General features: G+C 39.8%; 1 protein-coding gene across 2 annotated transcripts in view; it reads left to right on the top strand.

Moving 5' to 3' along the window:
• PITPNB (phosphatidylinositol transfer protein beta) overlaps window positions 1-17336 on the top strand; it is a 34199-nt gene extending 16863 nt beyond the window's left edge. The window contains exons 8-12 of one of the 2 annotated variants that reach the window (XM_064466778.1): window positions 5113-5190; window positions 9546-9656; window positions 11116-11238; window positions 14400-14484; window positions 15410-17336. In XM_064466778.1, the coding sequence (XP_064322848.1) occupies window positions 5113-5190; window positions 9546-9656; window positions 11116-11238; window positions 14400-14447 (360 nt within the window). In that variant the 3' untranslated portion in view covers window positions 14448-14484; window positions 15410-17336. The remainder of the gene's footprint in view (window positions 1-5112; window positions 5191-9545; window positions 9657-11115; window positions 11239-14399; window positions 14485-15409) is intronic. The other variant, XM_064466777.1, reaches the window with a different exon arrangement.
• The last annotated feature ends 777 nt before the right edge of the window (window positions 17337-18113 follow it).

Genomic DNA, 18113 nt, shown 5'->3' on the forward strand with positions numbered 1-18113 from the left:
AATTGGAACCAGAAGGCATGACAAATAATATAAACATCATAATTACAATATATCAATAATAAATATCTTTCTATAATATCAGTAAGATAAATATATGAATAATAAAATATAAATAGTATCAACATAAGTAATATTACAAACAAATTCACCATCTCTGCAATACTGTATTATTATTGTCTTTCTGCTTAGGGAAGAGATGCTCTGCTTTCTATGTTTTTATGCATTTTGGTTTTGGTGCCTTCACATATTATTGCAGCCCAGGTTGTTTCATGGGTCAGAAAATTGATTACAATAGTCTAATTCCCTGTACTGCCTTTCCTGAAGTATTTCCTAATATTGACTAATAAACTGTGTTTTATTTTTCCGTTTTAATGTTACGGGTTGCACTGAATTTGAGGTGGTTGTCATTAAAATGAAGGGTTTGCTGCATTCTGTATATTGGGGCTTTCCATGGTAAATGTAGTGCTGGTGAGCTGTGTTGTCCGGTGTAATCTTTCTCCTGACAGTTATGTAGAGAAATCTCTGCAGAGTGTGCCATTGCAAAGAAACAGTCCTAATTATATCCCAGTGTTAATGAGGCTGCACTACTGTAGCTTCAGTAAGGAGTCAGAACTGCAGCTTATCTGTTCTAGTGAAAACTTTTTTCCCAAACTCTTACGGCCCAGAAACACGGCACTGCTGCAGCACAAACACGTGGGCTCAGCCAAGCACTGCCTTATCCTAAGGGAATTAGTTTTCCTTCAGCAAAATATTTTTTAAAAATAACGCCCTTCTGAAAGACACCCATGCCTTCTTTTTTTCTTGATCATTATTGACCACTGATGGATTTGGCAGTCTTCTGCCTGTTTTCGTGTTGAAAGTAATTTAAAATTTTTGTTTTGGATTGCTGACAATTTTATCTGGCTATGGTTTTCAGCTTCTTCTAGCTCCAGCCCTTAGCTACATGTATTACCTCCCTGGTTTTACAGATTTCTGTATTTTATCCCTTTCAGTTATGTCTTTTCCAGATTGAAGATTCATGGTCTACTTTGCTTTATGCGAATGGAATTGGTTCTGTAATCAATCATTCTGGCTGTCTTCTCTATCTCTTCCACTTCTAATGTATTCTGGAGAAAAGGGTACCAAAAATTAATGTAATATTCAAAATACAAAACCACAGAATTTTAGTGTTATAAGATATTTTGTGTTATGTTCTCTCCTGGTTTTCTAAAATCCCAATATATTACGTACATTGGGCTCATTTTGATCTTGTCCTTCTATTGCTTTTAGGTTTGGTCTGTTGTGCTCTGTAGTGATCCATGGAAGCACAACAGGAGTCTCTTTATAATTATTGCACCCCTTTTTCCCTCTAAAAAAAGAATTGGAACAGGCTGCCCAGAGAGATGGTGGAGGTCTTAAAAAAAAAAAAAAAAAAGTGTAGATGTGGCACTTCAGGGCATGGTTTAGGAGGCATGGTGGCATTAGGGTGACAGTTGGACTTGATGATCTTAGAGGTCTTTTCCAACCTTACTGATTCTATGATTCTAACTGTGAGAACATCCTAAATGTGATGTTGTCATACAATGCTGTGAGACTGTGCTTACAGCTGGGACAGCAGGCCAGGCAGCACCCTCTGGGTACCACTAGTCCAAATGAAGCATATGGTATGGTTATCCATGTGCCCTACACCACTACGGTGTAAGCATGTGAGTTCTGCCTTGGTAGGATATTCAGACAATGGAACTAAGAAATTCAGGGCTGTCTCTAGTGCAGTACCTGGTTTTATTTACAAAACTGACGCTAAAATGCGAAAGCCATTGTATTTTGTGGTTCTGTTCAGCACATTGCTACCCCAAAACAGCAATACTCAAGCCAGGGATTAGTTATCCAGAAGAAAATGTTAATTGGAAAGTTGTTTATCCATTCCTATAGCTTGATCCTTTTCTCAGTGTTTTCCATCTAGTGTTAGAGTGAAAATGTTAAAAAGGCAGTCATAATCAGTAATTTACAACATTAAATATATTCTATAAAAATTTTCTGCTGTAGTATTTACATATATTTCTTAAAGGTGATTTACCTGTAGAGAAAATGCCTTCCCACCCACCCCCCAAGGATTGGGGTGGGGAGGGGGGGATATGTATCTCATTCAGCCTCCAGAATAAGCAGGACCTGCAGATTCGAGTAGGTTGCAGCTGTCTTCACCCACAGTATTTGGAGATAACTAATGAGATGAGAAGTCTACAGCTGGTGGCAAGCACTGTAAATTGTGTGCCCTCTGCTCGCCTCCCCCACTGGTTTGCTGGAGGAGACAGACTGTGAACAAAGCCAGCAGGCTGCCCTGCTCAGTGCTGTTGCTCACGTGCAGCAATCGTTGAGAGCTGGGGCTCCACGTACACTGTATGTTGAAGCTATCGTACATGAAGGAATATATTTGCTCTTTTTGATGCCTGTGAAAAGGACATATGCTTTATTCCAGTAAAATCATAAGTGGGTTTTTACAAAAATTCAGTTGACAAATACTGCTATTAGTCTTTCCGCAATTATAATAATTCAAGTGGACTTACATATAAATGTTGCTGAATTTAAACATTAGCGTACAGTGCTTATGCTGATTCCTCAAATTGTCCCCGTGAGGTAGATAAAGTATTATCTTAGCACCTGTGGGAGCACCCTGCTAAAGTTGGCTAGCTGTCGTTTGGGTTCTTTAAATAAACAAATTGTTCCAGTTTAGAGGGAGAAATAGAGGAAAATACTGTTTGTGGAAGTTCACAAAACATTGATTAGCAATGTGACAGAGTGTCTTTTGACTCACTTAAATGTTGCTAGGAAATATTTGCTCAATTCCTAAAGTGTATATTTGGATGCTTAATGTGGAAGTTTATCTGAATATATATTAATTCTTCCTAGCTATATTAATTACAGAGTGGCTGGAAAATTTTATTAAAAGGTTTCTTCAGCCTATTTTAGTACATGATGTAGGTAGGTACATTGAAAGAACTGGGAAAAATGCAAAAAATTTTGAGGCAAGGAAGTATTGGAGAATAACAGCTGATTTTCCATAACTGAAACCAGATTCCTCTGAGAGGACCTCCTGGATTTTCCAGCTCCATCTAGCTTGCAAAAAGTGCATTGTAAATGTCAAAATGGTTATGAAAGCAATAATGACTGATTTGTATAACCTTGCTCTGTGGATTTGGAATTTAAGTCTAGAAGTAGCCATTGTTCCTCCATGCTAATGGAAGAATCTAGATTTGGAACTGGCCTGTTACACGTCATGTTCAATACTTCTGACAGCTGAAACAATGAATTCATGTAATATTCCTCAACTGTGTATGCACTGGTACCATCTGTTTAATTCAAGTTACATGAGTTAAACATGAAAAATAGGGAAATGGAGCTGTTTTGTGAGGGCTGAAGGAAATTGGTTGGAATTCTTTTGTGTGGACTCTTTCCCATGTTCATTTGGGATTTTCCTGGTGAAGAAATATGGAGAATAAATATGAAATCCCTTCAGAACAATGGGAGAGGGAAATACTTTTGCACAGTTCATAATTCATTAGTCACTACTACCACAGGGTGCAACTGAGGCCAAGAATAAAAGTGGAGAGGAATACCCAGTTATATGATCCTCTATAACAGAAAAGTTTATATCCTTTCCTGAAGAAAACCCCACAGAATGGGGAAGACCACACTGTTCACTGCATGGATTGACAGCTCTGTCTTGGGTTATTTGCATCCTTCCATGAAGCATCTGTTACTGGCCACTAAGGCGGAATATTAGAGTGGTCTCCTGTATAACTCCATCTGACAATTCCTGCTCTATAATATTACAGTGTTAGGGTTTATTTTATATGTGCTTGGTTCATGCCTTTGTCTACAAGGACTTTGTAACTCAGTCATCTAGCGAAACCAGTTCTCCAAATCACACCGCTTCTGCAGCGGAGGTGTAGTTAGATGATTTCATTATGCCTCAGAAGAAACATTGATATTTCACTTTTAATATTCAGAGAGCCATTTTTGTTAATTTATGTCTATCTTGCTGCTGCTAGTATTTAATTTTTAATATAGGGGGATGCATTAGAAAGGGGAAGGTTTAGTTCTAATTAATCTTGGAAGCAGTTTACAAATGTGATCTCCTGTGACAACTCTCTGATGCAGGAGTGGGGGGGAATGCTAGTTGCTACTTTTATGGTGGAATTTCTTTCACTCCCTGATCTGCAAATTTTGTTGTCACTGAAATTTGTTTCTAAAAATGAGACCTTAAACTCTGCTGAACTTTCTTGGGCTTTTCTGTAGCACCCACCAAGCATTTGTTCTGCTTTAACTTAAACTTACAGTTCTCCCGGGCTGCATGGTTGTAATGTTATTCTTAGGTTGATGTTTTTCATAAGTGGTGTGTGTTCTCAGTTACAGAGGTCAGAGTTTTTAACCCTTTCCTAATTTCTGAAGCAGCATCTTCATCTAATAATCATTTTCATACTCCTCATCAGTAAAATTAAGTAAATCCATATGTTGGAAGTGTTTGTCATCTTTCAACTCTATCAGTATCTGCTTTTCTCCCCACTGTAATATGACTAGGTAACCAGTGATATTAGTGGTAAAACAAGGCCGCTGAGACTGCTGCCTTGTGCCCCTGTGCTTAGCCTGGTGGTGTGTCTGACAGATTGAGATTATGTAGTTTCTAATTTTGCAAGCTAGTTCACTTACGCCTTCTTCCCTTTCTGTTTTGTGTTCTCAGGAGTGGACGTGTGCTGCAGCTTGGATAATGTTAGCATGCTAGTTTCTGTAATATTGCTCTCTCTTCCCCTCAAAAATTTACAAAAATGACAGGATAGCGCCTATGTCACATGGTGCTCAGCACAAGAAAGTTCTGACCTAGAAGGCAGCCCTGGCATGCTGTCATAGTATAAACAGATAATGAGCACCACTGGTGATAATGCGGTGAGTGAGTGGGTGTGATGGAATATTCAACAGAAACTTAAGTTAGACTAACTCCACCCATCCTGCTCTAGACCACTCAGGAGAATCAATTTGGTAGTCTTGAACAGAAACTTAATACAGTGGGATATTGAATCTGGTTGGTGTTTTGTTTGGGGTTTTTTTCCCCTCTCAATTTTTTTTCTTGTATTATAGGACTACAAAGCTGATGAAGACCCTGCGTTATTCCAGTCGGTTAAGACGAAGAGAGGACCTTTGGGGCCAAATTGGAAGGTACTAAGAACTGATGTTACAACCTTATGAAGTCTTTGTCAGCAATAAAAAAATAGTTCACGCTTCCTTAGAGACTAGCATTAGCAACGTTAGTTTTAAAACAGAGGGCAGAAATTCAATACTGCTTTTTTGTATTCTGTTAAAATTTCAAATGCGTTAGTAAGCAAAGGTGCTGTCTGCTGTTTGTTTAGTATCACTCCTAAAACCAAAGCTATGCAAATTACATTGGATAAACATTATCCTTACTCAGGATTGACATCTGAATATACACCATGCTGAATTCCATGGAAGTCATCAGCCTGCTGTGGTAGCCACTGGAGGTGATCTAATGCAAAAAATTTGTTGGAAACTTTCTTATATTTAAATGGTTATAACTGTGTGTTTCTTAGAGCAGGGTAAAAGATAGCATATGCATATGTTTTATTTAGAATTACCAGAAAACTGGTAGTAGATAGTGGCAACTAAACCGAAGGCTGTCCTCACCTTGCGGTATTGAGTATCTAGCTATTTTTCACTTGTGTGGAGCATATACAAAATGCACGTGAAAACCTCCAGTGCTTCATCATAAATCTTTTGCCTCTGTGAGATGATACACCCTGTTCGCATGTGTGCGTGTGTGTGTGCATGCATGCGCAGATGCATCTGCCATGTGATCCGAGTTGGTTTGGGAAATCAGTTTTCCACATTTCTTGGTCATTTACCCATTTTCTAATAAGTACAGTCATTGTGTAACCACAGGAGGATGACTTGACCAAAGCTTTACTGCAGGGTAAAGCCATCTGGCCTTTTACCAAAGCTGCAGTTACCCAAGCCTGCGTACTGGAAATTTTGTTCCAAGTACCCTGTGCAGACTGCTTGCTTAATATAATTTCCTCCTCCACCCTCAAGTCTGACCAAAATTTAGTGTGCTAGATTTCCATGATGTCATTACTGGATAAGTCTGTTTTAATGTGAGTACATTCCATGAAAGCTCTTCAATATTAGTGTTACCTTTCTGCATGAACACATTATTGAGTTATTCTTATGTGGCTGTCAGTATGACTGCATTGTGAAACCTTAGCACTTAGTCACTTCTAGTATGAATTTGCTCTGCTTACATATTCAACTACAGGAAAGCTGTGCTTGAGAACTGACTCCTTAGCAGGCAGCATAAGTACTGGTGCAGAATATGTCAGTGTTGGAATATGTGTGTGTCTCCCAAACATACCTTTGTAATGCCTGTATACTTCTCTTAACAATTTAGTCTGAACAGTTGCTGCATACATAAAGATGATCCTTTCTTGAAATAACATTTCATAGAATCTGTTGCCTGAGGTCCTCCTCCATTTCCCCCAGGACCTTGCTCGACTCAAATTCAGAAACAGATTTCCTGTGGACCAGGGTATACCACATGGAACCCAACGACACCTGAACAGCAATGCAAAACTTGCCAGCAGATGCCTGCCCCGGTCACAAAGCACATCCTTCCACAGGCAGCCGTCAAAATTCATGTATATATGCCCATCCCAGAAGGAAATATACTTTGTCTGCTACACCAGATAACCTCATAGGAACTGAGAAGCTAACTGCTGTGTACTAAATGAATATACAAGCAATCTGTCAGGGACAGGCCCTAGTTACCAGTTAGTTTGTCATTACTGTGAATGAACTGTTTCATTGACAATACCATAATTTTGCTTCTTACATTTAGTGTGTACTGAGATGAGTTATGCTTAAGTAAATGCTGAGGGGTTTTTAAGTGTTTTGCAAATGGTGCCCCAGCTTCTTAAATTTTCTTGTAAAAGCATTCATTCCTTCATTACCCAAAAAAGTTCTAAATACAGCATGAATGTTTCTGCCCAAAACCAGCACGAAGGACTTGCTCTGAGAGGTTCGTTAGTTTAGGTGTCCCCACTAGTTATTTTCCCACTAGTTGTTGCAAAGCAGCAAGATAAGCATCAGATATAAGAGTAAGATGCACTGCACCAGCAAGGTCTTGGTCTCTAATTTCCCATCTTAGAATGTGGTTGTGCAAGCAGAAAGTAGGCAGAAGAATCACCACCTTTCTGCTATCAGAAACTTGGCCTGTGCCTTAAGTGTCAAATAACTGACCACCATGTCTGACAGAGCAGTGTCCCCATTTCCCACTACACTGTACCACACTCGTTCTCAGCTGGCCTGAGATCATAAATCAAAGTAGCCTGAAAGGAAGGTGTCTCTTGTCCCCCTGTGGAATGAGGCTGTAGTTCCAGGGGCGTGTTTGTGCAGCACTGGCCGTTCACTCTTCTACTTCTGTACATGCTGGAAGAAAGTAGGGAACTAGGTTTTTGTGAAAGGATGGGAAACAACATGGCAACACAGGGAGCTGTAACAGGGCTGTTGAAAGTTTCAGTAGAGCTTCAGTAGCCCACTGAAGCTGACACTTCACTGCTATTAGCTGCATTACCCGAATAAAAGCTTGCAAAGTTACCTCTTGGATGCTCCATGTACTCCAGTTTGTCTTCATGAGAGCTGAGGGTGCAGGCAGTGTATACCACTGACCTAATTGGTGCTGCCGTAGCTGTTCCTGCTGTTGTCTTTTCAACATGGTAAAAGTTCATCCTGTGACAGTCCAATTGTACGGACACAAAAATAATGTGAAATTCCATCTGAACACCAGAAAACACTTCTTCACACTGAGGGTGGTCAAACACTGGAACAGGTTGCCCAGAGAGGTTGTAGGGTCTCCATCCATGGAGATACTCAAAACCTGACTGGATACAGTCCTGGCAACCTGCTGTAAGTGACCCTTCTTGAGCAGGGCTCCTGCACCTGGCAGTCAGAGAAAGTCCTTTCGAAGCTCAGCAGTGCTGCGATCTTGCGATCTACACATCTACTCAGTCTTAATTCTTTCCTTTGTGTGTCTGAAGACAGAAACTAGTTCTGCATCAGAAAGTTTCCATGCTTAGAAGTAGCTGGAGATTGCTAGAGTTTCTAAGTGAATTATCGATATTTTCTTCCTTGGGTTTTATATTTTTCAATAGGTTTCTGCCATTGGCTGCTGTCAAAATACTGAGCCAGTTAGACCTTTGGTCTGGCTTGCAGGTTTGTCCTGGGCCCCTGAGCATTAGCTGGAATCTTATGGAAAAATGAATATATTGTGTGTTTTGAGATGACGATGAGGGGAGGCGTATATTCAAACTCCCATTATTGTAATACTCTTTCTACCTGGGCTAAGTATTCTTGCTAGCAGGGTAAAATTGTCACAGGAATTAATTTTGTAAACTGTGCTGAAAATGTGCATCCTGCCTTAGATGTTTTTTGTTCCTTCCTCCTCAGGAAGGAAGCAGGAGGCTGATGCAGGAATGGTCTGTTTGGGCCTGTGTGACCCAAAGAAAGTGGAGAGTTACTCATTTGTTTTTTAAAAACAGCTGTAAAATGAAAAAAACTTTGAATGCCTGGAACTGGCAGAACTGAATGTGTATGTTCCGTTTAGTTCTGTCCTTTTACTAATGCCTGGACATACACTTGTGCTGTTTGGGAACACCAAACAGCAGCAGCACTTTGTTTCTTGCTCAAGAATAGAACATCAGTCTTCTGAGGATAATTGGTTTTCATTTAAGTGCTCTCTGGTGATGAGTATTTGTGATAAAAATTCTGTGTTAAATAAATATGCGTTATTCACCAAGATTTTTATGTTAGATATATCTTGCAGTAAATCTTTTTGCTGTGTGCATGACCAATAGGAGTTGTCCATTTCATGGTTAAAAGAAATTTAGCTTAAAAATGCTGTAAACTACTTCTATGTAGAAGTTTGTTGCAGAAATAAAGAATGAAAATATGTGGACTTCCTATAGTAATTGCTTGTTATTCAAGCCAAGCACACAGAGGGGTTTTATTGGTTTTGGTTTTGATTTTTTTTTAAGTGACTGTCTGTTTCCTTTTTTGGCTTGGGGTTTGGTTTTTTTTCTTCTTTACAGGGCTTGGAGTGACCTAACATGCTTTGTTAAACTGAAAATATGATATGGTCTCTTGTTTTACATAAGTCAGAAAGTATATTACAGTGGAAATCATTAAAATTAAATCCATGTTAAGACTAAGATTTATAGTATATGTTTGCAGCATGGTTGGAATTGTCTTACAGATTTAATCTGATTGTTTATTAATCCCTATTACCCTATGTTCATAGTATACTGCTAAGTATTTACTAATACTTAAAATTCTAAGTATTATTATAATTCTAAATATTTAGAATTCTAACTTATAATAAAATAATTTAATTTACTAGAAACTAATTATTATACTTGGGATTATACTTTCTAATAATTCTATTGAATTAATTTGAATTAAGTACATTTTTTAAAAAGTAAAAATTCCTTCCCATTATCCACGAACAGAAAGAACTAGCAACTGATGAAGAGTGTCCTAAAATGTGTGCTTACAAGTTGGTGACTATCAAGTTTAAGTGGTGGGGACTGCAGAACAAAGTTGAAAACTTTATACAAAAGGTAAGTGCTTCTGTGCTGATGTGGGGTTTTTTGGGGAGAAACAGTGATGAAGTTTCCTGTCGCTTACAGTCAAGCAATTTCTGTTTATTTCTTCAGCAAGTACAGCCACTTGTGTCTTGCTCTACTAGCAATGGTGTTTCATTGGTGGTACTAGAATAACTTCCAAAGTTAAAAAGTGAAAGTATAAGCAAAGAATCTGTGTCATGTAGGTCTAACACTGGATTTTGTAAGCAAGAGCACTTGCCAGGAAGAGACTTCTTTTGATTCTTTTTTTTTTCCTCTTGTGAGTTGAAACTTGCATAAAACGTGCTGTTGTTTCTCTAGTATTTTATGTTCCAGTTTTCTTACGAAACTGTTCTTGTGATTCTGCTAATTCTGAAGTATTTGTTTGGTTTTTTTTTAAATTGAATGCTTGCAAAACCAGGTATGACACAGGTAGAATCCAGTGCACTAGGATTTAGTTTTTGAGGTCAGTTGGCAGCTTGAGCAATGCAAAACCTGGGAGCAGATGAACTTTAGGTGGCAACCTGAGTAACTGAATACATGCAGATGTCTGAGTTTTAGTGGTAAAATAGAGGTCTGTGTTGTATATACACGACTACTTTCATCAGAGCAGTCAGAAGCAATACTGGTACTTTTGCAAACTGAATGGTTTATATAATGCATCTTTCATCGTCCAAGTCACCGTTATAAAAGTTGAGATCTCAAGGCGCTGGAGGTGGACTTAAGCTGGCAGGTTGCAGTTGTTCAACATAACACAGCGGGGTTTTGGGTCTGGCAGGTATTTTGAAATGTGAAACCTGCCAATTTAAGTAGAAGAGGAACAGGGAAAATATTCTTACTGTGATGGATTCAGAACACAGATATGCATACTTTAAGGAAAGGGCTGTGGAATCCTTAGCTTAAAAATTTATACTCTCAAGGTTTTTGTACCTTTGAAATTGCATGCCAGACCTTACTGGAATGCTGTTGTGGTACAACTTGCAATCATGCCATCTTTGGAGTCAAGTACTTCGCTTTTTGCTTCATTCTGGCTTTAGGAATTGGCCATTCTTGTTTTTTAATAGTGAGCACAGAACATGTGACAGTGCTGTCATAGGTTTTTATATAGTTCATGCTAAATATTCAAGCCATTGTGATGCTACATTTATTCTGTGTAGTGCTTTCCTGGAGCTAGAACAGATTTTAAAAGGATTCTTCAGCATTTTCAAGTAACGTGAATCACTGAACTTTCTTGAACCGTTTTTTTGGTAGTGAAATTTGTTAATTTTTTCCATGTTAAAGCATGTGAGAAATTAGATTACACTGGATTGAGGAATGTGAGTGGGCTGAACCTGTAGCAGTGTGAAGCGACATGTACCTAAAGATTATAACTTCTCAAACTGAACAGCTGCAATCACGTCACCAGTCTCTGGCAAAATGTAGGCCTATTATCTATTGTTTGTTTATCTTCTTAAAGCAAGAAAAAAGGATATTTACCAACTTTCATCGCCAGTTGTTCTGTTGGATTGACAAGTGGATTGATCTGACTATGGAAGACATTAGGAGAATGGAAGATGAAACCCAAAAGGAGCTGGAAGCTGTAAGAATGCTTTTTTTTAAATGGTTGATGTTTGTGTGCTTTCCTCCTGTAGCTATACTATTTATCTGTTCGGGAATTGACGCAAGTTACAGTGCGTCCATCCCCTTGTGTGTGTTTGGGCAATTGCTCATGAATGTTACAGCCCCTTTAGTGATTCTCCTGTACAGACCCCTGCGCTTCAAGCTTCTGCACACTGTGTTTTGTCAAGCTGGAAGTGGCTGTAAGGTGAATATTTCTGATGTCACTAAACCCACGGTGTCTGCCCTGACCACCTCCTTACTTACAGTACCATGCCCGCTGCACAAAGTGCCATTCAGTGTCAGCTAGAATTCGGAGCTGCCGTCTTGCTTTTCCATCATGTGTCTTGCTGTGTTTCGTTTCTAATCATTATTAGATCGGATTACTTTTTTTCTTCAAACATGCCTTCAAGCAAGCTTGAATGTATCACATGACAGCTGTTCCACTCATCCTGATTAGCACACCAAAACTGAGAATTTTACTTGCAAAAAGGAAGTCAGTAAAATTAACAGGCTTGAGATGGTGTCAATTTTCACGCTTTAGTGGCTGTGAGGACCACATACATATAGCCTGATCTGTCTTTGAACTGATGTCTAGAAGGAAGCTCATCCATAGGGCACTTTCTCTACTCTTCCTTTAAGAGGTGGAGGAACATCACAGGCTAGGCAGGAAGTGCCTTTAGTGTCTTTCCAGAGCATGACCCTTGGCATGAACCTTTCTCATTTTAAATCCGGCTGTTTTTTTTTTAAGTTCTTGCAGTCTTTGGAATTGCAATTCTATTTCCTTCCCATTTTGTCGATTGCTTTATGCCCCAAACCCGTTCAGCTTGTCATTTTCCTTCCATAGTCTTGGTTCTTTCAAGACACGATGTGTCTTCAGCTGTAACTCACTTTTTTGCATGATTTAACTCATTCGAGCTATCAGACATCTTTAAACAGATTGCCTGGTGCTTTAGACCTACTGTTGACAGTGGTTCTGAAGTGCATTTTGTGGTTTGTGCCCAGCACACCTTTTCTTTTAGTATCAAAACTAGCTGCAACTCCTCCATCCTCACTTGTTATGCTCTCCATGATTGGACTTTATGAACTGTGTGGAGCTATCTTGCATTGTGTTGAGATGTCTTATGGATTTGGAAGAAGTGTTTCTTCACTGTTCTGTGTGTTAATAGGTAGATGTTCTGAGCTGGTAGAACCCAACTTTTCAAATAAGCTGAATGGATTGTTTGCTTTGGCAAACAGAATATGCTTTGGAAAAGAATTATGTTCGTTCACTCTTGCAAACGTTGTGCTTTCTCATTGGCATTCGGATGTTTTTGATTATGGCAGGTGTTCTCTCATATTGTGTGGACTACTCCTTTAATTCTACCTTATGCCAGAACCTATTCCTAGGTGTCTGTGAAGGAGGAAGAGTAACCACTTTCCTCTCTATAACTGATCTCTGTCAGAGGGTTGTCTTTTGCACACCCATAGTTCTTTATTTGGAATGAAATGGACCTCATCCAATTTCTCTGAGAAAGGATAGCGGCAATGTGAGGAGTGCATGCAAGGTGTGTGTTGGAGAGAGGAAGCAGCACTTGACACATCTGTGTGCATGAGAAAATTTCCCTTCTGTATCTCTGTGGACTGTGGATGTTTGTCGTCTTGTAGAGAAAGTTGTTTCACATTTCTCATGGGTAAGTAACTTCTTTAAGGTACTTAGGTACTCTTTGCAAACTCTTCGCTTCTTTTTAGTTCTTACCTTAAGCAAAAAACAGATCACGTGTTTCTGGGTGTAACATTTATCCTCATTCTTAAATATCAAATGTAGTTATTTACTATTTGCTTCTTTTGCAAAGCAATGCAAATAGTTTATTTCAAACAGTTTGTGTGTAAGACATTAGCAACAGGAACTTGTGTATTGCGTGTTGAAAAAGTCAGTTTTTCACAAGAAAATGTGTTGACTAGTTACACTAACACAGCTTTCTTATGTGTATTGTGACATGTGAGAGGAGTGGGGACCTACTGTTAAAATATTCTGTTTTTTTCTTGACTGTTAAAATAGGGGTATCTACAAACACCTATAAATGATGCAATTTCAAGGTTTTTGTGGTGAAGTGCATTATTGGAGAATAACCTAAAGGCAAAAATATCACTGCCAAATAAAATATGCATGCTAATTTTATCCCAAATAATTTGTACTTATGTTTCATATTCAACTATTTCATCCATTGTGCTAAACAGTAACTTCCATTAAATCCCCAGTATACCACAAAACACTTGTTTTATGGCCAGGACCACTGGGAAGCGAGCACTTAAGTGATAAGGTGCTTAATATGACAAGAATATCTTCACGCTTCCATCCCTGCAGAGCAGTAGTCAGACAGCTTTTCTGACAGAGTTGCACCTTGCAGTTCTATGATGCTTAAAAACAACTGCAGAACGCAAGCGTAATAATATTGGCAGCATTACATTTTCTTACATATGTTGCTTTCTGTTGCTATTCCCTTTCTCATTAACACTCTTCCTTCTTCCTTGTTTGAGCTAATCTTTCTCTTCAGATTCTGTGCACATTTCACTTCTTTTGTTGGTCCTGTTCCTCGTCTTAAGTCAATTTTTATAGTCAGGATCTCTGCTTTTGTTCCTTTTTTTGTTACTCTCTGAATCCCCACCAGCATTCTTCCAGAATTTCTCTATCCCAGCCCATCCTTTTCTCACTGTTTTTCTTTATCTTTCACCTAATGTTTTATGTATCTGACTCCTGGAGATGAGGAGCACCTGTGCTTCATTAAATACGCATCAGCTAATCAGTGCATAGTAGAAAAGCATCTGACCCTGCCAAAGCACCGTGACTGACCTACCTCATGTCTTTGCGAGGGTAGAAATGCCACACGGGGTATTTTGAGCAGTGTGGCTCCATGCTGAAACATCATGGGCCGTTAAAAATCTAAGAAGCATCATTTACAGTTGCTGTGCAGTTCCCAGGCTTCTCCACCAAAAGGAAACTGTATACCCTGTCTCCAAAAAACCTCAGCGGTAGCTGGGTCCTGATTCTGGTCCTGGCCGGGGAAAAGTAATCCTGGTCATGTAGATCGTTACTTCTCTCTTACTAACCAAGAGCGCGATAGGTTCTTTATGTGGTAGCTCACAGTTTTATTTTACGTTTAGATGCGTAAGAAGGGTTCCGTTCGAGGCACTTTGGCTGCTGACGTCTAGAGGAGTTCTCTGTAGGTTCTGAGGCAAATCAAGCTGTGTAAGTCAACTGCTGGATTGAAAAGGAGGAAAGTGATTAACATTCTGATGGATGGGAATTGCTGGCAGGAGTCATCTAAATGGACATATATCCAGATAATACTTCTGGGCCTTACCTCCCTCCTGTTTGATAACCTTGTGGTGATCAACAGTTGCAGATGACCCTTGGTGTCCAGGGTACAAAAGAGACCTTCTCCACAGACAGGCACTGTAATAGGCTGGGCAGGTGCTTGGGCCAGTGGCAGAATGCCTGAGGCGTTGGCCACGTAACCTGCTGCTTTGTGCTTATCTAGTACAGAAACCCAAAGTGCATGACCTGTTGTCATCACCGTGCTGGCACTGAGCTCTGAAGCCTGCAAGTACTCATTCGGGCACAAATCAGAAAAGTCAACGAGCATCGTTTTGCTACGCACTCAGTAGCAAAGTGATAAGTGGACTTAGTCCACATAATGGAGGGAAACTGTGGACTGCCATCTTGGAAGCATGTTAAGTTCTTAAAGTCCAGTTCCACACAGATATTTATAAACACTAAATTGTGTTAGGACTGTTACTGCGGGAAACAGGTTGTCCAAGAGTTAAAAGCTTTTGAGTATGTGTGTCCAGTACTTTAATGTTGGTGTTTCCCACTGACTGCTCTAATGCTGCGGACGGGATCCCCAGCCAAAGCACTTCCTAAAATCCTGCTGATCAGCGTGAGCCTCCTCAGAGGCTGGAGCTGCCGTCCACCAGTGAGGACGGCACTCAAATTCAGACTCCCTAACAAGTCTTGCATTGCTTTGGTATGATTTGCTCAGTCCTGGTGATGATGTCACTGCCCTGCCCTTTTTTTTTTTTTTTTTTTTTTGGAGATTAATAAAACTGCCTGTTTGGAAATTATTGTTTGAGGAAACTATTAATGCTCAATTTTGTATTTTCTTTCTCCACAGTTACGTAATCAAGGCCAAGTCAGAGGAACAAGTGCTGCCAATGATGAATGATGATGGATTTAACCGTCACATGCAGTGTTGATATACAAATGTGTGTGTGGATGCATGATTATTTGTATATAATTATATATACGGACATGCATACTGAAGGGGGTTCTTACAGTGTCTCCAGGGTACTATACCTGTCCTCAGCAAAGATTCAAAGGAAACTGCTTTCATTATGTATACCTGAAGCAAATAAAAATCAACTGAGTAGTGTCATTTAAAGGATGAATTAACTGCAGAATTATGCTAACTGGTATGTTTCATGAATGTCGATACTGGACCAATTTATTCCCTACTTGTTTTTTTTCCTGTCCTGAGTCACTCTGCTATAACTTGCCCATATCTCATTGTAAAGAAACAGATTCAAATAAGTTAATTTCAGTTTTGTGTCTTCCCTATGTGGTTATTTTTGGAATAGGAACAATGAATGTATTTATAGCTATTTATTTCTGGGTTGTCATTATCCTATAGTCAGATCAGAAAAAAAATTTCTATTAGTGGAAATTGGAGGACTTTTACTGTTGAATAAGTTTGACCCAAACTTTACCCATTCACTGATTTGAGAGTAAAAAAATCATGTTTTATTGGACTTTTGTACATTGAAATGCTAATGTTTTTTCTTCATTAAAATTGGCAAGATTAAGGAAAAATGGCTTGTGATTTATAAAATAATTGCAGCTTAAAATTTTCCAGAAACTGGCTTTTTAGACAAAGATACTGACAATACTTGTCGTGTATTTCAAATATATCTTAGACCGTGCAGTGGAAGTGAAGGGTGATGATAGCCCTTCCCCAAAGTAATGTCCTGTTAATGAAATCACTATTTTCCAGAGTTTCACTTTGGAAGCTATGCAAATGGTCTTGATTTCACACACGTTACGCAATGGAATATAATTGTGATTTTTAGCTCTTTTCATGTTGAAAATACACTTTAAAAGAGATGTATACTTTCAGATATGATGAAAGTTTAAATTGTAGCATCTGACATATTTCTCTGATACTTGTTAGGGGTAGACACGTAAAAGAAAAGATGGTATAATAAAGACCTGTAGATAACTCTCAAATAGGGAAAATGTCTTCGGCATTTTTTAGGAAATATTCGGAGCATATCGTAGACGTATATTATCAAACTGCTTGCTAGATGAGAAACAGATTATTTTAAAAACACTAGTTAGATAAAGTTCTATTAATGCCTGGTTTCCTCCCAGCATCCACAGAAACCTTGGTGGGGGCAAGCCTTGCTCAAGCTTCCATATTCATACATCCAAGTATTTTGGAATCACTTTGGCCCTACTTTGCCTACAACAGGAGTGACCTGGTTTCCATTACGGGCAGTGACAAACGTGTCCGCGCAGCGCCTTGCCCCGCCAGGGTGCCTGCGTGCTGCGAGGGCCAGGCACTGACACGTCTGCCGCCGTGTGGGCATTTGTACCTCTCTCCGTGTAATTGCACCCTCCTACCCTCTGTGCTGCAAATCTTTCTTTTTTTTTCCTTTGCGCATTAGCAGTTCAATAGCTATTTGTCCTCCGTACCCTCAGGAGGTTGGTTTTGTAAATATACGTAGAGACACGCACACACATACACACATGCCTATGATTTTAACAGTGTTTACAGCCAGGAGGGCTGCTGCACACCTGAGAACCCAAGGGCTCAGTTCTCTCTTTAGTGCTGGAATTCAAGTCCTGCTGTCATTAATGTGAGTCGTAACGCAAACTGAGGGCAAGGGACCCTACAACTTTCATGTTTTTGGGCTAGTTGTGAAAACTTGAGAGAATCTTGCAGGGAATGTAAAATGTTTAGTTTAACTTTGGCAGTCTCTGGTGTGACCTACAGTAAAACAGTCAATGAAATTTAATTAAATAAATTTGATCATAAAATGCTCTGTCTCTTGTCTTAGGTATTAGTATTTGCAGTTTGCTAATGAGCTGGCATTTAGTTTTATTGAGCTGTAGAAAGAAGTCGGAAGTCCTCTAAGGATCCGCTCCAGTAGTTGTGAGCTCAAACCTGTGTTTGAACGTTAGTAGCGATTGGGGGGAGGGAAGGGCTTGCTTGGATTTTTGTTTTGCTTTAGGATTTCAAGCTGAGCAACACGCCCTTAGCTGGAACCTTGCCGCTATCTAGTGTAGGGAGATGTTTTGCTTTTGTGTGAATTATGACTGCCTCCCTTAATGCGTCCGGCTGACAGTTTTGCAGACAAATTTTGTATTTGATGCTCTTGGTCTACAGCGGCTCTCTGGTCTGTGGCGGTGTTCATGTGTTTCAGCTGCTGCTAACTATGCATCCTGCCTACGCAAGGCGAGGGTCACCCCGCTGTGCCGAGCGGGCGGGGTGGTGCAAGGGGGAGGCTGCGGCACTGCCCGGTTGCAGTCAGGGAATGGAGCTGTGGAAGTGGCCTGGCCCGGTGCAGAGGCTGGTTTCCAACAGCATGGCCCCTTCAGACTGAACAGCTGCTCTTGCAGAACACCTGAGGAAGTAGCACATGAATTCGTGGGTCTCTTGACAAGGATGTCCGAGAAACCTTTGAAGCTGGGGTAAGATCATATGAGTATAGGATATGTATGTAGGGCGTGTGGGGGAACAGCCGGGCAATTACAGGCCCGTTTAGTCTGGTGTCAGGGATGTGCAAAGCTTCAGGACAGACTTCTGGAGAAATAACTGG

This window comes from Phalacrocorax carbo, chromosome 15 (assembly GCF_963921805.1).
Source record: "Phalacrocorax carbo chromosome 15, bPhaCar2.1, whole genome shotgun sequence".
Classification (NCBI taxonomy): domain Eukaryota; kingdom Metazoa; phylum Chordata; class Aves; order Suliformes; family Phalacrocoracidae; genus Phalacrocorax; species Phalacrocorax carbo.